At 38.2% G+C, this 20,525-nt stretch overlaps 5 protein-coding genes across 9 annotated transcripts; 1 reads left to right on the forward strand and 4 right to left on the reverse strand.

Annotated features, from left to right (window-relative positions):
- Nucleotides 1–984: 984 nt before the first annotated feature.
- On the reverse strand, nt 985–6,760 carry LOC123316448 (probable ATP-dependent RNA helicase DDX46). Its single transcript, XM_044902510.1, has 9 exons — nt 6,607–6,760; nt 6,254–6,475; nt 5,770–6,194; nt 5,336–5,716; nt 4,792–5,280; nt 4,316–4,738; nt 1,894–2,394; nt 1,489–1,838; nt 985–1,433 (listed from the first exon to the last, which is right to left on the reverse strand). The coding sequence occupies exons 1-9, from the start codon at nt 6,615–6,617 to the stop codon at nt 1,191–1,193; spliced, it is 3,045 nt and encodes a 1,014-aa protein (XP_044758445.1). The 5' UTR covers nt 6,618–6,760; the 3' UTR covers nt 985–1,190.
- Nucleotides 6,761–6,802: 42 nt separating this feature from the next.
- On the forward strand, nt 6,803–7,448 carry LOC123316449 (V-type proton ATPase subunit F 1). Its single transcript, XM_044902511.1, has one exon. It carries the CDS (start codon nt 6,915–6,917, stop codon nt 7,284–7,286), a length of 372 nt encoding a protein of 123 aa, XP_044758446.1. The 5' UTR covers nt 6,803–6,914; the 3' UTR covers nt 7,287–7,448.
- Nucleotides 7,449–7,555: 107 nt separating this feature from the next.
- Nucleotides 7,556–8,661, reverse strand: LOC123316681 (thioredoxin domain-containing protein 15). The gene is made up of 2 exons (XM_044902871.1): nt 8,469–8,661; nt 7,556–8,390 (listed from the first exon to the last, which is right to left on the reverse strand). The coding sequence occupies exons 1-2, from the start codon at nt 8,659–8,661 to the stop codon at nt 7,594–7,596; spliced, it is 990 nt and encodes a 329-aa protein (XP_044758806.1). The 3' UTR covers nt 7,556–7,593.
- A 254-nt stretch (nt 8,662–8,915) lies between these two features.
- LOC123317186 (glyoxylate reductase/hydroxypyruvate reductase-like) lies at nt 8,916–10,289 on the reverse strand. 2 transcript variants are annotated; one of them, XM_044903580.1, is made up of 3 exons: nt 10,159–10,289; nt 9,939–10,068; nt 8,916–9,882 (listed from the first exon to the last, which is right to left on the reverse strand). In XM_044903580.1, the coding sequence occupies exons 2-3, from the start codon at nt 10,004–10,006 to the stop codon at nt 8,982–8,984; spliced, it is 969 nt and encodes a 322-aa protein (XP_044759515.1). In that variant the 5' UTR covers nt 10,007–10,068; nt 10,159–10,289; the 3' UTR covers nt 8,916–8,981. The 2 variants fall into 2 exon arrangements, with proteins under 2 accessions (XP_044759515.1, XP_044759514.1); XM_044903579.1 differs by lacking the exon at nt 10,159–10,289 and having other exon boundaries at nt 9,939–10,152.
- Nucleotides 10,290–10,373: 84 nt separating this feature from the next.
- LOC123317187 (bifunctional methylenetetrahydrofolate dehydrogenase/cyclohydrolase, mitochondrial) lies at nt 10,374–13,379 on the reverse strand. Of its 4 annotated transcripts, none has more exons than XM_044903582.1 (6): nt 13,348–13,379; nt 11,414–11,601; nt 11,093–11,363; nt 10,832–11,037; nt 10,651–10,773; nt 10,374–10,593 (listed from the first exon to the last, which is right to left on the reverse strand). In XM_044903582.1, the coding sequence occupies exons 1-6, from the start codon at nt 13,362–13,364 to the stop codon at nt 10,475–10,477; spliced, it is 924 nt and encodes a 307-aa protein (XP_044759517.1). In that variant the 5' UTR covers nt 13,365–13,379; the 3' UTR covers nt 10,374–10,474. The 4 variants fall into 4 exon arrangements, with proteins under 4 accessions (XP_044759517.1, XP_044759518.1, XP_044759516.1 ...); XM_044903583.1 differs by lacking the exon at nt 13,348–13,379 and adding an exon at nt 12,506–12,665; XM_044903581.1 differs by lacking the exon at nt 13,348–13,379 and adding an exon at nt 12,030–12,391.
- Between the last annotated feature and the right edge of the window lie 7,146 nt (nt 13,380–20,525).

Genomic DNA, 20,525 nt, shown 5'->3' on the forward strand with positions numbered 1-20,525 from the left:
GAAATTTGAATTTCGTATAGTTTTCTTGATTTTTCCAGCTTCCCAGGCAACTTTCCCGAAATTTTCTTCAGTTAAAACCTTCTACAAAGTACGGGGAATGTTTTAAAGAAAAAGCGAATAAAATCGGTTCAGCCGTTTTTACGTCAATGGATGACAACGCAAAATAGGGCCATCACAAAGCCATCTTCAAGATAAACCATAGCTTTACCCACCTGTAGATGCTATTGTGATAGCGAAACACCAGTCGTGGTTTAAAAATTCATTTCGTGGGAGTATTGAACCACATCAATTCAATATTTTGAAATTTTTTCCTCCTCGGAAAGAATTTAATTCAATTATCGAAATTTTCTTCAGTTAAAACCTTCTACAAAGTACGGGGAACGTTTTAAAGAAAAAATTGATGAAATCGGTTCAGCCGTTTTCACGTCAATCGATGACAACGCAAAACAGGGCCATCACAATGGCACCTTCAAGATGAACCTTAGCTTCACCCACCTGTAGATGCTATTGTGATAGCGAAACACGAGTCGTGGTTTAAAAACTCATTTTGTGAGAGTATTGAGCCACATCAATTCAATATTTTGAAATTTTTTGCTCCTCGGAAAGAATTTAATTCAATTTTCGAAATTTTCTTCAGTTAAAACCTTCTACAAAGTACGAGGAATGTTTTAAAGAAAAAATGAATAAAATCGGTTCAGCCGTTTTCACGTCAATCGATGACAACGCAAAATAGTGCCATCACAAAGGTATCTTCAAGATAAAACTTAGCTTCACCCACCTGTAGATGCTATTGTGATAGCGAAACACGAGTTCAAAAACTCATTTTATGGGAGTATTGAGCCACATCAATTCAATATTTTGAAATTATTTGATTCCGGTTAGAGTTTTAAAACTTACCTGACACTTATTTAACTTCTTCTTGATCAATAGAGTTGGGTTACGTTAAGGTTATATTAGGTCAGGTCAAAAATAATCTCTACCGCCTACTCGTTGATTGTTTATTACCTTTGTCTTCATACAAATACTCATTTAAAATACATCATATATGTACACTATCGTATCAAAGTTCACAGAACCACAATAAAACAGCACATGAACCGATAAATTCCCCGGTAATCAAATATTCATTCATCAACAAAACAGTTGTGCCAACCAAATCATTCTTCGTAATCCTCACGTTCCTACCACGACTAAATAACCTTGTATCGGGCCTTGTTGAACGTGTGGTGACCGGAAGTCTGCAGTTTGAGTAGTTCCTCCTTGATCAGACGCGTAATTTCGGATTTGGCCTTAGCCACCGCCATATCCGAGGTACTCTCGATGGCCAGGTACAATTTCCTCTCGCCCTCCGGGGGTTGTTTACCGGTGGGCACGTAAGTACCTCGAACAGTAATTCCAGCTTCCGAATACTCCGAGATTTGAGCCAACGCTTCCTGAAAACAAAGGTAAGGGTTGGTTCGATCGTTAGATCGATTGAGGCAAACTCACCTTCGAAGTGACCCTCCACCTGGCCTGTTGCGGAAAATCGTTGATCTCCAGCTCTTCCTCGTACTTCCTGAAGGTCTGTTCCGCGTCTTCGGCGTCCCTCTCGTCGTCGTCCTTCGGCTGGTAATTCAACTTGGTGTTGAGCTTGGCGGCCAACTGCTCCGCCACAGTCTTGGCGGTGATTGATAGGGTGTTACTGCTACCCTTGAGTATAGAAGCGGCGGCTTCCTGCGTGGCGAATTTGGCGTCCGGCGGCGTGGTCTTGGTGAAGTTGATCTTCGACGCCAATCTCTTGGCCAACTCCAGCTTGTCTACCGCCGTGCTCACTCCGCCCATCGCTGGGTTCACGATGCCTGGAATAAGATAAAATTTGAAAGAATTCGAAGCATAAAAAGTTGATTTCCTCACCTAAAGGCGCTTTGATCTCCTTCACCGTCCGTTTGGTCGCGAACATGCTCTCGATCTGTTGGTCGATGTCGTGCTCCAAGTCCTCATCGTCCGAATCCACCAAACCCAGGGCCGCCTTCTGGAACTTCTTCTTTTCATTGACGGCAGCAGCCTCGTTTTCGTCGAATTTGAAGCCTTTCCCGCTGAAACCACCCCCGGTGTGCACCTTTTTACCTTCGGATTCCTGCTTCGTCTTGTAACTCTCCCATAGGTTCCTGAGTTGCTCGGGCACGGTCACCGACGCCAATTCGAAGGCCCTTATGATGTCGCCCGCGTATCTGGACTGTTCGGGCGTTATGAAGGTGTAGGCGAATCCCTTGTTGCCCGCCCTGCCCGTCCTGCCGCATCGATGGACGTAGTCTTCGTAGTGGTTCGGGCAGTCGTAATTTATCACTAGGATCAGATGTTTCACGTCCAATCCTCTGGCCGCGACTGAGGTCGCGATGAGAAGCTTCACTTTACCTGAATAGAACATAACTCGATGCAATTGTAAATTAATTACAACGATTGGGGCAGGAGATCCAGAGTATCGGACTCTGGGTCACTTAAAAATTCGTTAAGACCAAATGGTTACACTGAGGTCAATGAAATTTCGAGATTAATCAATCAAAGAGATTCTCCTTCAGAATATGTATCTTATTTAAATCTGCGATAATTTTCCTGGAAGAAAAACTACTCGCAAGTTGACCATCGAAAAATCCCCAAAAAGATGGGGTCAGTTGAAACTTCCCCAAGACCGAACGGTTTTGCCGAAATGGATGAAATTCTCAGATCTTCAACTAGAAGAGTTGCTCTTTCAGAATATGTAGCACATTTAGATCTACGGTAATTTTCCTGTAAGAAAAACTACTGGCAAGTTGACCGTCGAAAAATCCCCAAAAAGATGGGGTCAGTTGAAACTTCCTCAAGACCGAACGGTTTTGCCGAAATGGATGAAATTCTCAGATCTTCAACTAGAAGAGTTGCTCTTTCAGAATATGTACCACATTTAGATCTACGGTAATTTTCCTGTAAGAAAAACTACTGGCAAGTTGACCATCGAAAAATCCCCAAAAAGATGGGGTCAGTTGAAACTTCCTCAAGACCGAACGGTTCTGCCGAAATGGATGAAATTCCCAGATTTATTACTAGACGAGTTGCTCTTTCGAAATATGTATCACATTTCGATCTACCATGATTTTCTTGGAAGAAAAACTACTCGAAAGTTGACCATCGAAAAATCCCCAAAAAGATGAGGTCAATTGAAACTTCCTCAAGACCGAACGGTTATGAAGAAATGGATGAAATTCTCTGATTTTTTACTAGACGAGTTGCTCTTTCAGAATATGTAGCACATTTAGATCTACGGTAATTTTCCTGGAAGAAAAACTACTCGCAAGTTGACCATCGAAAAATCCCCAAAAAGATGGGGTCAGTTGAAACTCCCTCAAGACCAAACGGTTCTGCCGAAATGGATGAAATTCCCAGATTTATTACTAGACGAGTTGCTCTTTCAAAATATGTATCACATTTCGATCTACCATAATTTTCTTGGAAGAAAAACTACTCGAAAGTTGACCATCGAAAAATCCCCAAAAAGATGAGGTCAGTTGAAACTTCCTCAAGACCGAACGGTTATGAAGAAATGGATGAAATTCTCTGATTTTTTACTAGACGAGTTGCTCTTTCAGAATATGTAACACATTTAGATCTACGGTAATTTTCCTGGAAGAAAAACTACTCGCAAGTTGACCATCGAAAAATCCCCAAAAAGATGGGGTCAGTTGAAACTCCCTCAAGACCAAACGGTTCTGCCGAAATGGATGAAATTCCCAGATTTATTACTAGACGAGTTGCTCTTTCAAAATATGTATCACATTTCGATCTACCATAATTTTCTTGGAAGAAAAACTACTCGAAAGTTGACCATCGAAAAATCCCCAAAAAGATGAGGTCAGTTGAAACTTCCTCAAGACCGAACGGTTATGAAGAAATGGATGAAATTCTCTGATTTTTTACTAGACGAGTTGCTCTTTCAGAATATGTAACACATTTAGATCTACGGTAATTTTCCTGGAAGAAAAACTACTCGCAAGTTGACCATCGAAAAATCCCCAAAAAGATGGGGTCAGTTGAAACTCCCTCAAGACCAAACGGTTCTGCCGAAATGGATGAAATTCTCAGATTTATTACTGGACGAGTTGCTCTTTCAGAACATGTATCATATTTAAATCTACGATAATTTTCCCGGAAAAAAAAACTACTCGCAAGTTGGCCATCGAAAAATTCCCAAAAAGATGGATCCAGTTGAAACTTCGTTAAGACCGAACGATTGCACTGAGGTCCATGAAACTCGGAGCTCGATTCAGGCTGCCTGTAACAAACTTCACGAAACAAAACTCACCAGACTTGAAGTCGATTATCGTGGAGTCCCTGTCGAACTGGTCGATACCTCCGTGCAGACTCAGACAGTTGTACGCCATCTTCATGAGCTCCTTCAACAGGATGTCCGCATTCTCTTGCTTATCAACGAAGACGATGATACTGCCGTGCTCCTGGTACAACCCCAACAGTTCCAACAGCTTCAGGAACTTCTGATCCTCCTCGATGATGACCACGTTCTGCTCCACGTCCTTGCAGACCACCGACCGACCGCCCACCTGCACCTCGATGGGTTTCTGGAGAATCCTGCGGGCCAGAGCCTCCATCTGACGCGGGAAGGTGGCGCTGAACATGACGGTCTGTCTGTCCGGCCTCACGTTGTCTATGATCCGCATCACTTGCGGCTCGAAACCCATGTCGAACATCCTGTCCGCCTCGTCCAAGACTGTGAATAAACGAGGTCAATCTACGCCTTCGCGAAGTCTCCGATGGACTTACCGATGTATGTGACCCTTCGTAAATTGGTCACTTTGCCGCTGTTGGCGGCCAGCATATCGATCATCCTACCGGGGGTACAGACGATGATCTCCGCGCCCCTTTTGAGCTCAGCGATCTGCTCCGAAATGCCGGTTCCTCCGTAGACGCACACGGCGTGCAGATTCAGACTTTTCGTGAATTTTTTGATATCTTTCCCGATCTGCATGCATAACTCCCTGGTGGGCGTCATGATTATGGATATCGGACCATCAGTTTCCTCCAGGGGCGGTTGATCCAATATATGCCTGAACATGGGGAGAAGGAACGCCAAAGTTTTACCACTTCCTGTTTTCGCTATACCGATCAGATCTCTCCCCGACATTATTGCAGGTATCGCTTGGGCCTGGATCGGAGTGGGCTTCTCGAATCCTAATTTCCTCAGTATGTTCAGTTCTTTCGTGGAAACCCCGCATTGGGCCCACGTTTTTATTGGTTTCGGACATCCCTTTCCTTTTCAAAATAAGTTACGTAAAATAATAAAAATTCAGCGAAATATACAACTCACCTTTGACCCTGATTCCCTCAAGTTCCTCCTTGTAAGCATCCACTTCCTGCTGAGTCATCTTGCTAATTTCCGGAACTTCCACATAAAAGTTTTTCCTGAAGGGAATATAGATGATATTATTGTGATCGATTTTAGCCAGATCCTTCCTTTGTTTGTTAGCTATGTTAGCTGCGGTATCTTTCAAATCTTCTTGTTCTTCTTCGGACGAGTATTCTAGACCGTCTTGATTCTGCTCGACAAGTTCACCTTTCTTCGTGTCTACTTTCGATTTAGCTATACCCGTAACTATGACTAGATTACCTTTTTTGACAGTGTTGGGGTCTGATTTATTCGGCTTCTTGACATGCAAGCGGTTTATGCTTCTCACCTCAGCCTGGACCTCTAAAAAAATTGATTCGATAATATTCCCTCCCGATGTATACCTAAAAACGTACCTTTCATATATTCGTCAAGTGGATCAACTTCGTCTTCTTCAGGGACTTCTGGTTTCGTTTCTGGTTTTTCCTCCTCTTCTTCCTTCTCTTTAGTTTCCTCATTTTCTTCCTTATCATTCTTGTCGGCTTTGTCTTCATCTTCGGAATCGTCCTCGAGCGACCACTTCTTGGAGGTACCTTGAGGCACCGCCACTTTTTGTGCCTCTTTCTTCGTTGCTTCTTGTTCTTTTTTCTTCCTTTCGGCCCTCCATCTTTCTATTCTTTCTCTACGTTTCTGCATTTCCAATTCCAACTTTTTCTGCTCTTCTTCTTTGTCCAAATTTGTTGGATCGAACGGTAAACCAGAGTCATCTGCTTTAGGTTTTTTTTCGGGGGATCTGCTACGAGTTTTATCCCTTCTCCTCTTTCTATCTCTGCTGTCACCTCTTAAATAAATTGAGGGAATATTATTTACGCCTAATAGAGACACCAAAAAATATATTACCTTCTACGATCTCTTTCTCGGCTGTATGAACGTCGTTCTCTTTCACGTCTATCCCTTTCTCTTGATCTGCTTCTTCTGTCACGACTTCTACTTCTTCTATCTGTTCTTTCTCTTTCCCTAGATCTGCTTCTTCTGTATCGGTTAGACTTTGATCTGTCTTTGCTTCTGGATCTTGATCTCCTTCGTTTTCTTTCGGGAGACCTACTCCTACTTCTTTCACGACTTAAAAACGACAGGTTTAGATTAATTAAATATACGCAAAGTATTCAGTTATTGAATGAAACTCAACTCAGAGTTGCCCCCATTTGATAGTCTCTGATTTCAATTCATTCATTATTGTTCAAGATACTTACCCTCTAACCATTTTATATGAGTCTATCTGATTCTTCTACTTCAATTGTAATCCCTTTACAAATTTACAATTTATCATATTTTCTGAAACAAACGCAACCAAACATAACCTTTCAAACTGACGCATAGCAGCGGAAGTCATAGAAGAACAACTAGATAGTAGTTCTAATGTACCGTTTAAACGTCATCAGTCAAATTTCGATCAACAAGGATTTGGGTCAGCTGTTTAAATCTGTCATGTGATACAAATTCAATAAACTAAACATTCAATCTCTCAAGTTTTGCTTGGAATCCTCCCATTTTCACGAAAATGGCCCTTCATTCAGCCGCCAAAGGTAAATTGATATCGGTAATCGGCGACGAGGACACTTGTGTTGGCTTCCTGCTTGGCGGAGTTGGTGAAATAAACAAAAATCGCCACCCTAATTTCTTGGTCGTTGACAAGAGCACTGCAGTCAGCGAAATTGAGGAGTGTTTCAAGAGATTCATAAAAAGGGATGATATCGACATCATCTTGATTTCCCAAAATATAGCAGAAATGATCAGACACGTTATAGATTCACACAATCAACCTGTTCCTGCAGTACTTGAGATTCCATCGAAAGACCATCCCTACGATGCTAGTAAAGACTCTATCTTGAGGAGGGCCAGAGGAATGTTCAATCCAGATGATTTTTCTTAAGTTGCAATCGATGGAAACTTATTTCAGAAGCAGAAAGATTGTTAATATATTATGTTGTATATAACATTCCTCTATTGTCATCCTTATTGTAGTTAAATTACGTGTTGAAAGTTATTCAAATTTATTAATATCCAATCACAATAATTATAGAAATGAATCAAATGAGTACTTAATTTCCCTGAAACTTCCTAGAATAATCAGGAGTTGATCCATTAGTTTATTGATCTGTAAATGAAAATATGGACTGGGGATTCGTAGTTCAAAACAAATTTAAGTAACAAATTTATTAAAAACATTAAATTATCAATTAATCATCATGCAAATGCTCTGCTTGTGCCTCTGCTTCTCTCCAATTACTTTGTATGGTATCAAGAATCCACTTCCACCAAGACGATTTCGTGAAGTAGTAAATTGCACAGAAAAATACAAATATCCATGATAGAACCAAGAACATATCGGAGTCTTTTGATGGGGAGCTCACTACTGGACCCGCAAAATCTGCAGATGTCACAATTGATTTCTCCTTTGCTTCAATACCAGTGTTTTTTTTAACGAATTTCGAAAATAACTCCAAAGTATACTCAGAATCATTGAACTTAGCAACAGCTCTTCCGTTATGGAAAAGAATTACTGAGGGTATCCCAACAATACCATTTTGAGTATTGAACAAGTGGTACATCATGGTGTTTATAGCAACCATTTTTATATCTGGGAATGCGCGAGGTAATGCATTGAAGTGGGGAGCTGCCATACTAGAAAAAGTTCCATACTTCGAATAAAACATGACCACAACACACTGAGCGGCTGTGTCCTTAGAAGTGATGTTAGAATCAGGAGTGAGAATTCTTATTAAGTGTGTATCATTTACTATTTCCACTTTTTCAGATCCCAAATTCGGGAGGCAGTGTACAATTTTAAGAGTAGCATTATTTGAAGATGTTTTGTTAGTTAATCCTGATTGGTTGTGAATATTAATGGTAGTATTTGGTGATATTTCTTTCTCGGTAAAATCAGGTACTGCATCTTCTATTTCTTTGGGTAACTTTGGTAGTGTTTCAGGAGCTAGTACGTCGTTCGAGTTTATAATATCTGCATTTGAGGAATCTGAAATGGAAATAATTCTCCAGTTTTTTCATTTCCTTCAAAGACCAGTATAAAGTGTTTTGATGATTATTAACTCACAATAAAAACATAGCAGTAGCACAACCAATGTTTTTGATTTGGAAATCATTATATTCATTTGAATATCGCAATTAATCCTGGTGTTTATAATAACATAACCTATGACCACGACCACAGATGCTTCTGTAACTTTGAACTCTATGGGAACCCCATAGAGTTGACTGACAACCAGTATTCGCAACCACACATACATGGTTAGTAGGAGGGATGAATATGATGTGTTGCCTATGATGATATTTTCAAGGTGCTCTTCAGCATAAAATAAAAACGGATGGAAATCATAGAGCAGAGCATAGAATCTATCATAGATAGATAGATTCATAATCTGTGGATCAGAGCTAATTACGATATGGATGTTTAATAATTAATTTAAGGCCGCATAATCATATTTATTGGTTTCCATTTGTTCATGAACTTAAAATATCTTTTTATAATATGATAACAACCTCACATAAATCATTTTTTTATTACAACTTTACAACATTCGTTAGCGTTAGACAAAATGATATGAAATCAACTCAGAACGAGTTCTGAAGGCATATTTTCGCCTTTCAAGGCTGTAAGAATATTTCTTGCTGTTAGGGAGGCCATTTCCAGCCGACAGTCGGTAGCGGCACTTCCTATATGGGGTAAAATGACGCAATTCTCAAGTTTGAATAACTCGTGTTCAACTGGCAAAGGTTCGGGGGTTGTAACGTCCAAACCTGCACCCCAAATAAGCTTGTTTTTCAGTGCCAGCACCAAATCGTCCTGTTTGACAACACCACCCCTAGCAGTGTTGATAAAAACTGAGGTGTTCTTCATTTTCTTGAAAGCACTTAGGTCGAACTTTTCGCGAGTACTCTCGTTGAAACTACAGCAAACGATTAGGAAATCTGAATTTTGCAGTAAACTATCGAAATCAACCCTTAAAGCGCCAATTTCTTTAGCTTCGGCGTTTTCGCTTCTTGTTGTGTACAGAATTTGCTTGGTTTTGAACGGTATCAGTCTTCTTGCAATCTCTTGTCCTATTCTTCCAAATCCAAAGAAACCAACGGTGGCGTTCTTCAAACTGTTACCGCACATCCAGAAGGGGGACCACGTGAGCCATTTACCCTCCCTGGCTGCAGCGTTGGCTTCCATCAACCTGCGGCATGTGGCAAGTAAGAGACCAACCGTTAATTCAGCAGTTGCATCCGTCAGTGTTTCTGGGGTGTATCCAATTTTGATTCCCCTCTTTTTGATTTCTTCGATGTCTAAATGATCGTATCCAGCTGACATCGTCGAGATTACTTTGAGATTCTTGGCTTTATCTAATACATCTTTACCAATCTTATCTGTTAGCATACAGAAAAGACCGTCGACTTCTTCTATGTTCTTCAAGAGTTCGGTTGACGGTACTGGATCCGACCCTGGCCATGTAGTGACGTCACATCTAATGAGAATGAAAAAAATTCAATGAGGTGTAATGTAATTGAAAACTCTACTTACTCTTTTCCTAATATTTCCATCACTTCTCTATTCATAGCTCTAGTGACATAAACCTTCGGTCTGGCCATTGTTGATAAATTTTTAATGGAGGTTAAATATCCTAGTTTAGCGGTCTTACGTAGTTTGATGCCTAAAAAATGAACAGCTTTGTTGTAAATCATATTTTTCACTTTATTCGATTGTAATCTCGTGGAATTTAGATTATAAAACCTTTACATACTCTGGTAGATCGGTTAACCTCAAAACGAAAGAACTCACTTGCTCTTAAAATTCTATGTTCGGAAAAAAAAAACGTTATCAAGGATTTTGCAACCTACTTCCCTAATCTTTGACATTTTATTTACTTCTTATTCAGAGATGAAGATTGAAATCTACATTGGGAAAATTGAATTATATATTTCAAGAACCCATATGTTATGAAATAAAAAGCGTAAGTATAAAAACATCTTGTTTATTGCCGACATAAGTACATCTTAATAAATCATAATACTTTCAAGGTTAAAAAATCATAAGTTGTTAAAATTTTTCATAAATTTTTATGTCGTTACTTTGAATGCTTTTGCAGCTTGAAAAGTATTCTTCATCAACATTGCGACTGTCATTGGACCAACACCTCCTGGAACTGGGGTGATATATCCAGCAACTTTCTCTACCTCTGGAAATTTAATGAAAATCAGATAATTATTAATTATTTCATCCTCGTGTTCAGTACCTTCAAAATCAACGTCTCCCACAATTTTTGTTTTCCCATCTTCAGTCTCTATTCTGGTGATGCCAACATCTATCACACAGGCACCAGGTTTGACCATATTTGCTCTGATCAGATTCACAACACCTAAAAATGTTTTAATATGTTTGTCAATATTTGAAGCATCAAGAATCTCCCTGTTTACCTGTTGCGCTGATAATGACATCTGCCCTTTTTGTGAAATGAATCAGTTCTTCAGGTGGTGTATTCCTGTGACAAAGTGTCACTGTGGCTTCCAAACCAGGAAGTTCATTCCTGTAGTCGGAATGCAACAGCATAGCCATTGGAAGTCCAACATTTTTTGATCTACCACAAACTACTACGTTTTTTCCAAACGTATCAATTTTTGACCTAGAAAAGATGATTTGAATTCAAAATGAATCAACTTATAAACTGCAGGACAAACCTTTTGAGCAACTCTACCACTGCCAGCGCGGTACAAGGAACAAATGTTTCAACATTACTACACAGCCTCCCAATATTGTGTATATGAAAACCGTCAACATCCTTTCTTGGATCTACTGCATTGCACACTTTTCTTTCAGAAACATGATCTGGTACAGGCAACTGTACAAGTATTCCGTCACAATTGTCATCCTTATTCAGTTTATCGATGAGGTCTAGTAGATCATTTTCACTCACTGAAGATTCTAGTTTGATTGTGGAACTGTTGATGCCTTAAAACAAATACTGCAAATTGGAGCAAAATAATGAATATTGTACTTACCAACTTCTTTGGCCGCTTGCATTTTGAATTGCACATATTTTTTGCTAGCAGGATCTTCACCTACTAGTATTGCAACCAAACTAGGTGCCCTGTTATTGTTGTTTTGTACCCATTCTTCGATGTCCCTTTTTAATTCTTTCTTGATTTCGCCTGCAATCTTCTTCCCATCTATGATTTCAGCTGCTTTTCTGAAACAAAAATTAAAAGATAAGTAAGTGAAATCCTGAATGATTCGACTTGAGACATACTTTATTCTCATAGTACTAAAAGTGAATATGAAATAGTATTAATTATATTTCACATTTCGAAAGTTCTGAAAAAACAATTGTATGTAGTCTAGCGTTGCTCGGTCCTTTATATACTGAAATTAAGTCGATAAAGTGCGTCTAGGATTTCGAAATTTAAGAAAAATAAAAGTTTACGTCAAAAACAGTTGGAATAATACAGATAGCTATTTGTTGTCTCAATTTGGTGGAGTTGGTTGCGAAATTTTTAATTTTTATTTCATAATGACTGTATTCCTTATCGTTTTAATTGAGAGGAAAATTTATGAGTAGTTCCCAGCTGGCATTACCTAATGGGAATACTTTTTTTTTTAAGTTAATGCAATACCCACCCTATACTTCTCAATATATCCGAGCTGAATTGCCTACTAAACGTACATGTTATAAGTTTTTTATAAAGCATAATTTAATAAGGATTAACTCAACGTCTATTTACAATTTTCTAAGTTATCCCACTAGAAAATGAATAAAATGAAATATTTTCCATGCGGAACACAGATCAATAAAAAACACCAAGAAAGTGAGGTTACCCATCCTTTTAACCGTATTTTTCGGTGAAGTGTTGAGCTGGTATTCGAAATTAAAGAAAATTCTTCACATTCAAACATTTCCTTTCAATGGAATTTGCAGAAATAAATAGGTTACACAATGCTTATGGCGAATTCTTGACCCGTAGCACGTTTTGTTGATAAGAGGACTTATTTATATGCTCAATTCTCGATACACGGTTTTTTCTGTTTATTATGACGCTATTCGTGGGGGGTCATCGATAAGAGACTAATATTATTTATAAAAGTAAGTGACTCACGTGCAATCAGACATGGTTATGGACGTACCACCCCGTTATCTGATAACTGTAAATAAAGATCGGTGAATTCCACCGATTCAAATTCCAAGAATGAGGAGACTGAACTATTCCTTAAGAAATCCATCTGATGGCTTTGGGGTATTAGAGAAAGTGGGGTAGAGGTTCTTAGAATACAATGGAATTAAGAGAACTTAAAATTATCTTCCGCAAACAGGGTAATATCTTTGGTTTGCACGCTTCTTGTACGGAAGGTAGACTTACACACATACTTTAGAGCATATGGTGTGTTGCATACATCTTCCGAACATATGTGATTTCGGAATATATACGAGGGTCGATTGAAAACAAACTTTTCTTACAACTTCTACAGTTTTTATTGCAGCTTGTTGGGGTGAAAATTTTTATGAATGGGCTCATATTAGGATTATTATTATCAAGAATTTGATCTATTATCTTTTAACGTGAAAAAACAGTTGTATAAATGAAAATATCAAATCATACTGAAACTAAGGTGAAAGACATGTGAAAAACCCCTTTCAGCTTTTTCTCACTCTCCTTTCATCAAATGTTCTCCCAATAATACTTTATGCAGCACTCCAGGAATGATATTTGATGCAGGATGCTGTAGCGCATCCACCATATATCATTATTCGTCAGTACAAGGTGAGAAATACGTATTTTATTTGCAGATGGTTGAAGGTTTAATTTGCTAATTGGTTACACAACTTATCTTCAGTCCTCAAATGAATTATTATGGATAATGTAGAGATATAATTGATGTAATTTTGTTTAAAAATTCAACATTTTCAGGGGCAAACATTTTCTGAATAAAAATGTCTTACCTTATGAATCGCCACATTTTGTATTTTGTATCAGAAACAAGAAAGCAACCAAGAAGTTATATGAATAGTTTTCTGGACGTGGACGAACTATCCATTGTTTCGATTTTGGTAAGGTGAATGGGCAATAAGTTTTCTATCGAATGAATCATTCCGATAAGAATGTGCAGTCCAGTACGAATCTTGTTAGCTATTCAAGAAGTTTCGTACAGCATATGTCATTGAATGAGAAATTTGTTCCTGCTTTCGTTCTCATTCTTTTGAAGAAAAATTTTTTTTATCCTTTGACCAATTGATATTTATCTGTGTTCTCAACCGAATAGACATAATCTCGTCTACATTTTTTTTTTCTTCGACTCACTTGCCCAACCCCCTTCCTGAGGAGTCGCTGTTAGTTAGGAGTTGGAGATTCTATTCTCGCGGCCCCATTCATGTCAGTCGCTGTTCGAACGTGGTCAGAGCGAGTAACACGACAAGTTACCGCTAGTGCACAAGCGCGAGGCGATAAGCGATTGTTTTTTTCTTGGATAAAGCGATTTTTTAGCGTCTTTATTATCCAGATGTGTCTCATTTTGCTTGGTTTCGTTTAGTTTAGTTTTTCTTCGAGAAAAGGACTATTGCTTCGTTAGTTTTCTTAGGATTTAAAAAAGGTGAGAAGACATGGAAGAGATGTTTACCTTAATACATTCAAGTGAGGTTTTTATTGTTGTTTTTACGTTTGTTTGCAAACAATTAGCAAGAATGTCGTTTATATTTTTCGATACGGATCATCTGGGCAGGGATTTCCATTGAAGGAGAGAAAGAATTTGAAAAATTCCAATGTATGAATGAAGATTTAATTGAAACAATTTTCAGTTCTTGATTATATGACCTGGCTGTCTCAACAAATAATCAAAATACTGCAAACTGAGGAAAAGAATTTGTTATTGAATTTTAGGGTCTGATGGAATGATCTCAAAAATTTGAGATCAATGAACTGTCTTGAATAAATATCTTCCACTGTAATTTTTTGGGTGATATTTGCCCCTTGGGCTCAAATTAAGCGGGTTTATCATTGCTGGTTTCTTGCCACTACCAAGTCTTGGGGAAAAAATCGAGAATTCTATATTAAAGAACATCTGATTAGGCTGAGTAGATATTTATAGAAAACAAAGAGCGACTGAAGGCCAACAATTTTTTTTTGATCGGGGATGGTCATTCTACATCCGAAAATTTCAAATCATATTATATTCTTTCGCAGTAGGATCGTGTGAATATATATTCACCACTTCCGATGAATAGAACGTCGATAAGGCGTTCATTAATTTTTTTTCACACGGTTTTTTATGTATCACTTTCACCCGTTGATAATTACAGAGGAAACATTGGAAGAATGATTCTGTATGGGCATACAAAGCGGTGAAAAAATGTGACGTTTCTTTATAAATTCCTGTTCCGCTTTTTTGAGGATAATCTATATATTCAGCACCCTTGATCACACAAAATTCGGAATGGTATGGTATCTAAGAGCTGATAGGATGAATCATGGAATAACTACCAAAAATAAACGGCTTGGGGAAGTTATAAGCACATTCTTGAGTAAAGCCATTAAAGATACTCGAATTTCAAGTGTTATGCACTTTCAAACTGACGTTTAAAGTTTGAACAATGGTTTCTTGTTCGATTCTCGAAAATAGATTACATCTGATCCCCTGCTTATTCCGTGTAGGTACTCGAACGCGACTTCCTGTCTGAGAATGGAATAATTCAAGACGTCTGTTTATTTAAATTCAAAAGGCACAACATCGCTGTGAAAAGAAATACCAAGCCACACACAAACAAGCGCCACAAGTCCTCTGCCGAGGAACGTGGAATCCTGGAATTGTTTACGAGTACAAAAAAATGCAAACAATGTTTATAATCTTTGAAATGCAACATGAAATTAGCGAATTTAATTGAATTTCCGAAGAAATAACATCTGTTTGAAGAAAAAAGATGTCTGTGACGAAATTTGACATAAGAAAGTTATGCATAAGTTTTAAAATTAATGTTCAGTGTTAACAACGGTATCAAAATTTGCTATCCATGGAGAAACTCCCGTATTCATTAATTTCTATGATAGGACGTCTATGATTAACTTATTATTAGCGTTCTATGACCGAACTAAAGAAAATGTTCAGGCGTTAAGAAAGGAACTCCTCGATTATAATTCTTCATTTTATAACCCTGGTTCATGACTACATTTCATTAATTCCATTCTGTTCCCAAAATATTCCGAGTTTTGATAAAAATAATTCTCGATTGTTACCACAACTTTGCATTGCCAACAGTTAAATTCTGTGAGTGGTTGCATAGAGGACAGAGATAGAGGATGTTAATCGTTGAAACTACAGAAATTCCTGATACAGAGAGAATCATAGATTAAACCGAATTCAGGTAGAATAATTCTGGATACCATAGAGCTTTCTGAAGAAAATGGAAGGATACATTTTTCTTTCATTTCGTTTTTTATGTATAATTTTTCCATTGTATATACTACGCATCGGATAAATTAGTTCAAATATTTATCGAATGACGAGTATTTAATATCCTGTAGCGTACGAGCAGATCAGTTGGAAATAAAACAAACTAATAGAATGCTTGAAGGATGCGATAAGTCTCGGGAATGTTATTGGTAGTTGCCGATGTTTCTGACCTGATCCTTTGCCTCTAAACAGAATTATATACGATCAATGAAAAGGATTATACAATAATCACGAACCGCGTGTTTCCTTACCACAATAGCGTCTCCAGGTTGGTGAAGGTGATCTTCGTTAAGGATGTCCAAAGTGAAAACGATAACGAAGAATCACCCTCATCGTAAATAATAAATGCATATTTTCTGCTTTCGCTGTCAAAATCCGTTCTCCAATGTAGCTTCTTCGCATTCAAGCGGTTTCATTGTTACTTCCGCGAAATTCTAAATCCAAATTAATAATATATTGAAATAAATGGACGATAAAAAGTTATCCCACATAAAATTTCGACAATCGGAGAAAGCGAGATGCGGTGTTTTTTTTTTGTGAAACGACATCGACACGTTATAAAAAGGTCACGCATAAATTTGCATCGAATATAGATCTTCCTTCAAGTCGATATCTGTTTCGTTACAATGCTAAAATTCGTATTAACCAGGAATATTGCAGAATTTCCGCCATTATGTTATGACGAAAGTCGATTTTTGCAATGTTCATACTAATATGTTAAAAAAGTAAAGGGGAATCGAAAGTTCTTTGAAATTCGACTTTTTCGAAAGGAAAAAAATTATGTGATGCTGATACCGAGGCATTTAAACTTCAAGGTTATGTTATCAAACTCGCGGTAGTACATTTTTACATTTATTTTCCAAACTCTGGAAGCTTATTTGTCGTCATTTCCCACAGACTCCGTATTCATTCATCTCTGAATGTTCATTTAAACCCAATTAACACTGTTACTATTCCGGCTCATTAATTAACAGTAAAGACTGTTGTCTGCTTTCACAATATCAAACAGTATTCAAATGATATGCCCTAGGCTACCGGTGTTCCTGTGTATATCATCATTATGCATCGAGAATTTTACTATTTCCATCATTTCTTTAGTTTCAACAAAAATATTCAAGAACGGTGAAAGTGTTGGTTTCCTTTAATGGTCAGTTTATCTCTGGTTTAGTATTTCGAAGCAGAGGGTTATCCTAACTAATAGCCTTGTTTATATAAACAAGGCTAATAGATAAAGAGTACTTTACGAGAGTACCTAGCATAACTCAAAATTAGAGGTACGTAACTGAACCAAAACTACTTGATTTTCAAGTTGGACCCATATAATGAGGCTGCAAGGCCTATTAGATGGGCTCTGGATAGTTTTGCATATATCTATTGATATTTATGGACGGGTTTATGAACCAAAATGTTATTATAGCTAAATGCAACCTTTGTATTCATTAAATATTAGCGTCTTCACTGAGCGTCAGAAATTAGTAAATCACTTGTTGCGATTAAAGTGAATACTAACGGGATTTAATCATAGATCAGATTCCACAATCATCACCCGCCCATAGGATCAGTCAAGACCCTACTGAAGACAAATTCTACCTGGATTTCAAGGTATTTGTACGCTGGGGGCAGGTAGTTTAGAGTATTGTTGAAAGTTCTTGTCTTCCTCCAGATGTCACTACGTGTAATGGACAATACTCAAAATAGGCTCTTCCGAATGCATGAGTACCGAAAAATCCAGGTTAAAATTTGTCTTCAGTAGGGTCTTGACTGATCCTATGGGCGGATGATGATTGTGGAATCTGATCTATGATTAAGTCCCGTTAGTATTCACTTTTATCGCAACAAGTGATTTACTAATTTCTGACGCTCAATGAAGACGCGAATATAATGAATATTAAGGCCAGTATTGCCACCAACTCGGTATCTAAACTGTGGTCAAGATGACTCCACGGATTACAGAGATGTAATCTGACTCTATAGACTTTTCATTCGGTGGTATCGATGAAAAACTATTACTCCAGGTATATTGCGAATTTAATAGACTCCATGGTGAAATTGAGAACCGTGACAATAGCATTATTTAGAGACCTCAATAATTGTTACCGCATCGCGAAGCCTTATTTCGGTCGTACCGAAACTATCAACTCAAATTATCATTAGGTAAAAAAAAATTGGCCCATATTTCGGCGTATCTATGGTCGGGTCGTGCTTGTTCGGATTGAACGGTGAAAAAGTTATCAATCTATGCATTATTTACTCGTCATATCTCACGTTTTTCAATCCATTACCAAATATGTGCTTTTGTTATGACGGAAATTAGTGTTTTTGATATAAATGATGCTTTTTTTGCAAGTGGTCATAACGAGGTCATCTATGGTCATAATCTCTCTAATTCTATGATGCAGACCTATGGAGGGTAGACCATAGAGGAATTATTATTAATCTATGGCGTAGAATCAATAAATTAGGTTATTTCATTGTCATAGAAAAATGGCATTCAGTGTTGTCAACATATCGCCAAAAAATCGAACTGGTATCGTTAAAAACCGCCCCTGATACACCCTTCCTACTGGTATGAGTAGGGAAAAAGGTTGTGTAGGAAGATGAGGTGTGTAGAGTCAGTGATGATGAAATCTGAAAAGATATCGATTCTGTGAAATTAATACAGAGAGATAACACCACCAGCGGGTTTCATAAAACTTTAATTGTCCGATCAACGATTTGACAGTTACTCGATTTGTTTGAGGTTAGGTCGCTAACGCGATAGTTACCCCCGATTTCTTCCACAGATTCGCACGGTATATATAAAAAAAAACGTTCATAACGGATTATAGCCGCACGTAAAACAATTGTTATCGTCTTTACGATTGCGGATAACGCCGCTCCGTTGCGTTGGGCTACTTCTCGATTCGTTCCGCTTTATTTAGCGTTTTAGCGTGCTTACAGTCTGTGCGCTATAAATAAACCGTGATCTTATGAACTGCTCGAATGAAAAATGACACAGAATGGCTGGCGACTATCCTTGAATGAAAACTGTGGACGTCGTGGAGTTTACTCACCCTTTGCAGATTAAAATTAGGATATGCATTAACCTGAAAAGATCAACTGAACGACAACAGTCGAATTAGAGTGCTTATTCCTGAAGATAATTATAATTCATTTATAGATGTGATAAAAATATCTGTATATGTTGATATGGTTAGCTTTATTTGGTTATAGAGTAAGATGATCTCTGTTTATTATAGAATAATCTATGATATATCGTATCATCTTTTATGATCATAGTCTCTATGTCTATGGTTTATGATAATATTTGACCACAGAGTGCCTTAAATTCAATGGTTGAATTAGAACATAGATCTGACAATTTGATAAACTTCAAGCAATGTTCACAGACTAATTTAGCAGCGTTCCCGATTTCGATTTCAGCAATCGCCTCCGTAAACTCTTGAACTTTCGTGTTGTTTGTGACCGGCTCGCGATTACCAGAATTATTCTGCTCAAGAATCCGCGGCCCTACCTTTTTCGTTCACGGCTCATTGACCCGCGACTGGCCGCTCCGCCAATGGTCCAAAGGCCACTCGGTTGTCCGCGATGGGGTAGGCCTCGATAAATAAAAACAAACGCGATCGCGTTAATTGAAGCCGGTCAACGGAATGTCGTCGTTTGGAGACGTCTTTTTAAGGAAACGATAACGACGGAGATCGTCGGTTCGACCGGTCTTCCTTTGTTGGATCGAGAGGTGGATTTTCTTCTTGTTTGTTCGATGGGATGGCTGCGTTCCGGACGCGTTCACCTGGCGAACCAGTTATTCGAAGCATGAAAATCTTTTTTTTGTCGAATCGCTGCATCGCGAAATCACTGATTAACAACCATGAGCATATTTTAGAAAACTGGGGACAGAAAGTAGGAAAAACCAATTCCAATATTGTTCAATCGTGTAAATATTATGTTTCCATTGACATTATTATTACGATTTGTCTATGGTGAGTGGTTGACAGCGAGCACAGAACGTGTATGTATGTCATAGACTTGAATAGCATCCGAAAGAATCTGGATTTTGCTTTTCCATCCAGTCGACCATAACCTTTTATGAAAAATATGTCTTCCTGACAGCTAAGCAGTAAATTGTGATTTTTCCCTACATACATGAGCTTATGTAATAGAATATTTCATAATCGATGTAAATGAATCGTTATTACGCAATCTCAAAGACCATTTATACACAAATATGCAATAAAACGGACAATTCAAGGACTTAAGTGCAGCTTCGCCCAAGAAGAACGGTGGTTATTCGTTAGGTTAGGGTGTGTTCAATCGATAAAGGTTGAACGGAGAGAAAACGTCATAGAATGGACCGGATATCATAGATCATTTCATGACCGATCTTCATTAGGGCATAGACGCAGACGTTACGTGCTACCTATAAAGAAGCTGATGGCACAGTTAGAAACGGCGAGGATTGGCATCTCCATTCTGCATATGGCACATATTTCGAATCGCTGTACCGGTTTCGATCCGCTATTCCTCTATCGGTAAAAGTAGAAAACGATAGAAATGTTTTCCGCACCACAGAGAGATTATCCAATGTTCGACCTATATATCTCTATGTCCATTTTTCTCTGATTTCATCCTGACGTCAAACGACGGTACCCATAATGAAAACATAATTATTATGGGTTC

This window comes from Coccinella septempunctata, chromosome 7 (assembly GCF_907165205.1).
Source record: "Coccinella septempunctata chromosome 7, icCocSept1.1, whole genome shotgun sequence".
Classification (NCBI taxonomy): domain Eukaryota; kingdom Metazoa; phylum Arthropoda; class Insecta; order Coleoptera; family Coccinellidae; genus Coccinella; species Coccinella septempunctata.

What these genes read in the sequence shown, in the direction of transcription:
- LOC123317187 (XM_044903581.1), bottom strand. Translation starts at nt 12,100, where the DNA reads ATGCTTTATAAAAAACTTATAACATGTACGTTTAGTAGGCAATTCAGC. An exon ending in GCAAGCGGCCAAAGAAGTTG is followed by an intron (nt 11,364 to 11,413) that starts GTAAGTACAATA and finishes ATTTGTTTTAAG; the next exon opens with GCATCAACAGTTCCACAATC. An exon ending in GGGAGACGTTGATTTTGAAG is followed by an intron (nt 10,594 to 10,650) that starts GTACTGAACACG and finishes TTAAATTTCCAG; the next exon opens with AGGTAGAGAAAGTTGCTGGA.
- LOC123317186 (XM_044903579.1), bottom strand. Translation starts at nt 10,099, where the DNA reads ATGATTTACAACAAAGCTGTTCATTTTTTAGGCATCAAACTACGTAAG. An exon ending in ATGGAAATATTAGGAAAAGA is followed by an intron (nt 9,883 to 9,938) that starts GTAAGTAGAGTT and finishes CATTCTCATTAG; the next exon opens with ATGTGACGTCACTACATGGC.
- LOC123316448 (XM_044902510.1), bottom strand. An exon ending in ACTTGACGAATATATGAAAG is followed by an intron (nt 5,717 to 5,769) that starts GTACGTTTTTAG and finishes CAATTTTTTTAG; the next exon opens with AGGTCCAGGCTGAGGTGAGA. An exon ending in ACGAAGGGTCACATACATCG is followed by an intron (nt 4,739 to 4,791) that starts GTAAGTCCATCG and finishes GTTTATTCACAG; the next exon opens with TCTTGGACGAGGCGGACAGG.
- LOC123316681 (XM_044902871.1), bottom strand. Translation starts at nt 8,661, where the DNA reads ATGTATGTGTGGTTGCGAATACTGGTTGTCAGTCAACTCTATGGGGTT. An exon ending in GCTACTGCTATGTTTTTATT is followed by an intron (nt 8,391 to 8,468) that starts GTGAGTTAATAA and finishes TTTCCATTTCAG; the next exon opens with ATTCCTCAAATGCAGATATT.
- LOC123316449 (XM_044902511.1), top strand. Translation starts at nt 6,915, where the DNA reads ATGGCCCTTCATTCAGCCGCCAAAGGTAAATTGATATCGGTAATCGGC.